Source organism: Neovison vison, chromosome 6, assembly GCF_020171115.1.
Source record: "Neovison vison isolate M4711 chromosome 6, ASM_NN_V1, whole genome shotgun sequence".
In the NCBI taxonomy this organism is placed as follows: Eukaryota; Metazoa; Chordata; class Mammalia; order Carnivora; family Mustelidae; genus Neogale; species Neogale vison.
In genome coordinates this window covers 210,190,820-210,196,838 of record NC_058096.1, presented here as the reverse complement: position 1 = coordinate 210,196,838, position 6,019 = coordinate 210,190,820, and the positions used below count along the sequence as shown (strand labels likewise).

The window sequence follows — 6,019 nt, the reverse complement described above, 5'->3', positions numbered from 1 at the left end:
TTCCTTTCTGACAGGTGCACCCAGCCCCGCCAAGCACCCACTGAATGGTTTCTCTTTGTGTCCCCAGGCAGGTTTCCGAAGAGTAATAAATTAACACACCATTTGTTACAGTTGAATACTGAGGCTAAGTCCTATCTGGTAGTACTGAACAACCTGCTATACTCTAAAATTTGCATATATGTAAGCCCTAATGTAACAAGTGTGAAGTGTAATACCAATTCTTTACAGTGGCAATTAGAGGGATGATAGAATTGAGTCTTATTTTTACAAAAGTACCCAAAAGGACTTAAAATTTCAGCTTTAGGGGTCCAGGGGGAGGGGCCTCGGTCATCTGAGCGTTTGACTCCGGCTCAGGTCATGATCCTGTGCTCCTAGGATCAAACCCCACATAGGAGAAGTCTGCTTCTCCCTCTCTCTCTGCCCCTCCCCATGCTTGTGCTCTCTTTTTCTCTCTCTCAGATAAATAAATAAAATCTTTAAAAATAAAATAAGGGACACCTGGGTAGCTCAGTCAGTTAAGCGTCTGCCTTCAGCTCAGGTCATGATTTTTGACCTGAGTTTTGGGATGGAGACTGAATCAGGCTCCTTGCTCAGTGGGGAGGCTGCTTTTCCCTCTGCCTGTTGCTCCCCCTGCTTGTGCTCTCTTTCCCTAACAAATAAATAAGTAAAATTGTTTAAAAGTAAATAGATAATAAAAATAAAATTAAAATTCAGCTTTAAATAGTTTTATTTATAACTTTGAGTATTTAAATTAATCAATTAAAACATTTATTTTGAATAATTACATTTAAACTTTTGATGTTTGCTAATTATATCATCAGTACTGCGCAGGAGTTTTTTTTTTTTTTTTTAAGACAAATTCGAATGGGTTTTTTTGGTTATTATGTTGTTAGTCAACATATAGTACATCATTAATTTTTGATGTAGTGTTCAATGATTCATTAATTGAAATTTGAATGTTTTAAAAGAAAAACGGGTTTTTGAAAACACTCTATGAAAAATAACTTTCAGGCCACCTGGGTGATTCACTTGTTAGAAGTCTACCTTCCGCTACGGTCACGATCCCAGGGTGCTGGGATCAAGCCCCATGTTGGGCTCCCTGCTCCACAGGGAATCTGCTTCTCCCTCTCCCACTCCCCAGGCTTGTGTTTTCTCTCGCTGTCTCTCAGTCAAATAAATAAATAAAATCTTCGGGCGCCTGGGTGGCTCAGTGGGTTAAGCCGCTGCCTTCGGCTCAGGTCATGATCTCAGGGTCCTGGAATCGAGTCCCGCATCGGGCTCTCTGCTCGGCAGGGAGCCTGCTTCCTCCTCTCTCTCTCTGCCTGCCTCTCTGCCTACTTGTGATCTCTATCTGTCAAATAAATAAATAAGATCTTTTAAAAAAATTAATTAATTAATTAATTAATTAAATCTTCTCCAAAAATAATAATAATAATTTTCGTTTGTGCCTAGGGAGGGTGGGAAAATGCCCCCGGTCGACCCCTTCCTCGTCGCCCTCCCAGATTGTCTCCAGAAGCCGGAAGACCCTTTCTGGAGTCCACCTGATCTCTCCAGGGCACTGCTGCGCCTGTGCGGTCTCCGCCTGACCGCCAGGTGGCGCGAGAGAGAACGGAAGTCCTCCTGAGCCGTTTGTCTCCCTGATCCCGGCAGCAGCCTGTGCGACCCGGAAGCTGTGGCTTGCAAGGAGTAGTGCTTCCGGGTAGGAGCGAGGTGACCCCCGTCTGCTGCGGGAATCTGCGGCGACTGCAGGCATGGGGGCGCATCTGGTCCGGCGTTATGTGACCGATCCATCGGGGGAGCCCGACCCCCAACGGATGCCCACCTTTCCCCCCGACTACGGCTTCCCGGGGCGCAAGGAGCGCGGTGAGGCCCAGTGCGCAGGCGCGGCCCGCGGGAGTGGGACGCGGCGCCCAGAACTCCGGAATCGCGGGGTACCCAGGGTTGGGCTCGGGTTCCCGGCGCTGTGTCTGGGCTCAGCCCCAGCATCGTGGCCCGGAAGAGTCTAGAGGACTCCCGTGAGCCTGGCTGAGTATGGAGGCATCCCAAACAGAAGTCACAGTTGAAGCAAAAACCCCGGGGGCGAGAGTGGCAGTCTGGGGCCGAGAGGCGGTCGGAGCCGGGCTTGGTCCTGGAGGCAGTGGGGAGGCAGGGCAGGGTGTATCACGGAAGGGACGTGTCCGCTGTATCTCTGTCCAGATGGTACTGCTGTTCAGGTCATACACAAAACACAAGAGGGGCCCCCTCACGCCGCACATGTCCTGCTCGTTGCTCTTTTTGTGTAGCATTATCACAAGCATATCGAGAGCCAGCCTGGCCAAGTCTCAAGTTGGGCACCGTCCATACAGCAGACACTGACTAGAGGGAACTCCAGCCCTGTGGGAAAGATAGCGGAACCGGGCATATCTCGAGGGGGCGGCACCTGGGGTATCAAGGCAGGCTTCCAGGAGGCGGTGGCTGGAAGCGACGTCTGAGAGGGATACGTAGGAGTTGGCAAGATAAAATACAAGGAGAGGGGAGAGTCCGTGCTTCTAAGCAGAGGGACATGACCATACTTGCTTAGTCAAAAGATGGTGGCTGCTGCGTGGGGAGCGACAGGGAGACCTCTAAGCCAGTGGTATGCAGAGAGAACGTTAGGAGGTGGTGGACTCCTCCAGTGTCCCAAATCCTAATGGTCCGTCAGTCCCACGTGAACCTGCATCCGGTCAGCCCCCCCACCTCCTTATCATGTGAATCCTTTGCCCATAATGGCACAGGCCCCTGCTCCTCTTTCTTGCATGGCTAAACCAAAACTGGGGTCAGACCGGGCTTTCCTTGGCATCTATCCCTGTGCAGCCGAACATTACAGGAGAAAAACACGCAACCTGGCTGACTGCTCTCCCCATGCCTCCCCTTGCTGACCCTCACGCTACTGGTTTTCCTACTACCTTCTGTGGCACTAGGCTTGTTCTCGTGCCTTCCTAAACCCCATACCTTCGCTCTCAGAATTCAAGTACCTCCCTCCAGCTAGTCACTTATATCTCTTATTAAGAAAATACAAGCAACCAAAAGAGCTCAGCTTCCCTGCATCTCTGTGATGGCCTTTTCTCTCGTTCTACCAGATGATCTGCTCATGCACTAGCCCGGCGTGCGCCCCCGCCCTCCACCACTCCAGATGGACCCTTTGTGCCACCTGTCACATCCCCTTGCCTGTTGTCTGCCCCAGTCCTTCTCCTTGTGTAACACTGGTTTTCCCATCATCATGCAAACACACCTATTTCCACCGTTTCAAAATCCCTCCAGCTGAATCCCCACCACTTCACAGAAGGGGCTCCTGTCCAGCTTCCCACCCAGCCCCCACTCTGTCTGTATCCCTGAACCGGTTGTCAGTTCTCTGTTCTAACCCACTGCAACTGGCATCCAAGTTGATCGCTACCACTTCCTGGAAACCCCTCTTCACCTGGTGCCCAGGCGCCCGCATGCCCACACACCTCACTGATGGGCCCTCAGGATTCCTCCCCATGTCCCTTCCTTATAAATGGTGAGGTACCTTGCTGCTTGGACCTTCCATCTCCACCCACTCCCACCCAGCCCTGGGGGTCTCTGCCAGTCCCCTGGTTTTGGGTGCCTTGTGATGCTCCCAGTTTTTTTATCTCCAGCTGGGCCTAGACCCTTAACTCCAGATTCGTGGGCATCTCCCACTCAGCAGCTCCAGAACAGAATTCCTGACTTCCCCACCAAGCTTGCCCCTGGCTCTAGCTCCGGCCACATGCTTGTGTGGGGGGCCGAGATCCCTGGTGCATCCTGAACCTCTTCTCACCTCAGGGCCTTTCAACCTGCTGTCCCACCACTGGGAATGCTCTTCCCCCAGGTATGACTCACTTCCTCACCTTCAGATGCCTATCTAAGGGGTACCCCTTGCTTTACTTTTCTCCCTAATACTGAGCATTGCCAGACATTCTGTGATAAGCTGGTTCCACCTGATTGTTGTGTCTGCCTCCCAGGGCAGGCACCTTTGTCTAGCATGTTCCCTGCTGTATCTCCAACACCTAGCACACAGTAGGTGCTGTGTGACTCCTGCCTGACACCAGAGACCCCACTGCTGCTGGTGCCACACTGCTGTGCAAGCCAGCAGGGGGCTGCAGGTGGATACCCAGGCCTGGGGCTCAGATGAGGTTGGCGGGACCAAGTTGGGGCTCATTCACCTGTGGAGTGGGATTGAGCCACGGATGAGAATGAGCAGAGAGCTCCTAGCAAGAACCACTGGAAGCCACCATTTAATGTTTGGGCAGCCAGAGAGTGGTCCCAGGGAGCAGTGGGGAAAAGAGCATTCGAGAAAGCAGCAGGCAGGAAGTTGAGGAAGCATGGAGCCCTGGCATCTCTGGAGGCCCTGGTGAAAGCCATGTGTGGGCAGCGTGAGGGCTGGAAGAGCATGGGTGCAGGGGCAGGAGATGATGTCCGGCTGGGAGACAGAAAAATGGGACTGGAAAGCAGAGGGGAAGGAAGCCCACCAGCGGAAGGTGCAAGATCGCCGTGGACACCTTTTGGGGCTGATGGGGACGCCCCTGGACCAAGAAGATGTCGAGGGGAGTGGGGCTGGCCCTGTGGATGCAGGACGCCTGGGTCCAGGGCCCCATGTTGGGCTGAGGAGAGTGGGTGGTCATAGGCTGGGGTAGGTGTCCAGTCCTACCAGCCTCGTAAGGGTGATTTCACCCCATCGGATGTGCCCAGCGGCCATGGCACGAGGACCAGGAGTTCAGCTCCTCTGAGGCATGGGCCCAAGTGCTTCACATGTATTCGCTCACTGTTGACTCTGGGAACAGCTGGGAACATGACTCCACTTGTTAGCAGAGGAGGTGGAAGCTGCCGGCAGGGCGGGGCCAGGATGCAGGTGCCCCAGGCAGCGCTGGGGAGTGGCCCTCCGGGGGACAACACATTGAGAGAAGGTAGAGGTAGTTTCCGAGCGTGGGCTCTGCAGGGTGGAGCTGTCTGGAGAGAGCGCCTGGGGGAGGGAGCCCCAGGGAAGGGGACGCGGATGCACCCTGGGGTGATGGGGAGAGGGACCCTTTCCGTGTCTGGGCCTCAGCATCCAGAGTGGTCTTTGCGCACATCAGAAAGGACACTGCCAGAGGGTGGCCGTACTGCAGGCGCCACATGCCAGTGGGGGCTCCCGGGAGTCTGGTGTAGGGTTGGGGACGGGTCTCGGGCAGTTCGAGCCCAGCAAGCCTGCCCGCTCCTTGCAGAGATGGTGGCCACCCAGCAGCAGATGAACGACGCGCAGCTGGTGCTGCAGCAGCGGGACTACTGCGCCCACTACCTCATCCGGCTGCTCAAGTGCAAGCGCGACAGCTTCCCCAACTTCCTGGCCTGCAAGCACGAACAGCACGACTGGGAATACTGCGAGCACCTCGAGTGAGCCCCAGACCCGCCCCAGCAGGACACTGCCCCACAGGCGAGCCAGCCAGCCGGCTCCGAGGTTCTGGCCAGGCCCCAGCTTGGTTCGGAGGAATCTCAAGGGGCCGTCAGGAGGGCTGGATAGCTCTGAGGCCCCTGGAGGAATGGCCAGGCCGGGTTCCAGGTTGGAGGCCCAGCTTCAGCCCTGGGCTCACTGGAGTCAGCCAGGCAGCTCTGGCCCAGGCACACCCCACGCTTAAGCCAGGCACCAGGTCTTTCCCACTCAGAGGCTTCCCAGAAAGCTGTGGGGCACCTACTCCTGGTCCCTTCGGTCCGGGGCGTGGGAGGGCCTGGCTGGGGAGCCTGACCGCTGTTCACGTGCTCTGTTTGCAGCTACGTGATGCGCATGAAGGAGTATGAGCGGGAACGTCGGCTGCTCCAGCGGAAGAAGCGGCGAGAGCAGAGGGAGGCAGATGTGGCCTGAGGCCAGGGGTCCGGTGAGGTGGCCCCTGAGGTCGCCCTGTAGTGGGTCCGCCCCCACCCTGTGGACAAGTTGATAAATAAAAGCCTCCAGGCCCCTCTGCTGGAACCGGACCTCTTTCTGTGGTGTGGTCCCAAAACCACCACCCACCCACCCACTCCCCCCCAC

The 6,019-nt window shown here is 55.3% G+C and overlaps 1 protein-coding gene across 1 annotated transcript; it reads left to right on the top strand.

Annotated features, from left to right (window-relative positions):
• The first annotated feature begins 1,670 nt into the window (after positions 1-1,670).
• NDUFB7 (NADH:ubiquinone oxidoreductase subunit B7) lies at positions 1,671-5,959 on the top strand. Its single transcript, XM_044253824.1, has 3 exons — positions 1,671-1,863; positions 5,220-5,388; positions 5,764-5,959. Exons 1-3 carry the CDS (start codon positions 1,752-1,754, stop codon positions 5,852-5,854), a joined length of 372 nt encoding a protein of 123 aa, XP_044109759.1. The 5' UTR covers positions 1,671-1,751; the 3' UTR covers positions 5,855-5,959.
• The last annotated feature ends 60 nt before the right edge of the window (positions 5,960-6,019 follow it).

Coding starts and splice junctions, on each gene's coding strand:
- NDUFB7 (XM_044253824.1), top strand. CDS start 1,752: ATGGGGGCGCATCTGGTCCGGCGTTATGTGACCGATCCATCGGGGGAG. Junction 1,864..5,219: donor CCCGGGGCGCAAGGAGCGCG/GTGAGGCCCAGT, acceptor CGCTCCTTGCAG/AGATGGTGGCCACCCAGCAG. Junction 5,389..5,763: donor GAATACTGCGAGCACCTCGA/GTGAGCCCCAGA, acceptor CTCTGTTTGCAG/CTACGTGATGCGCATGAAGG.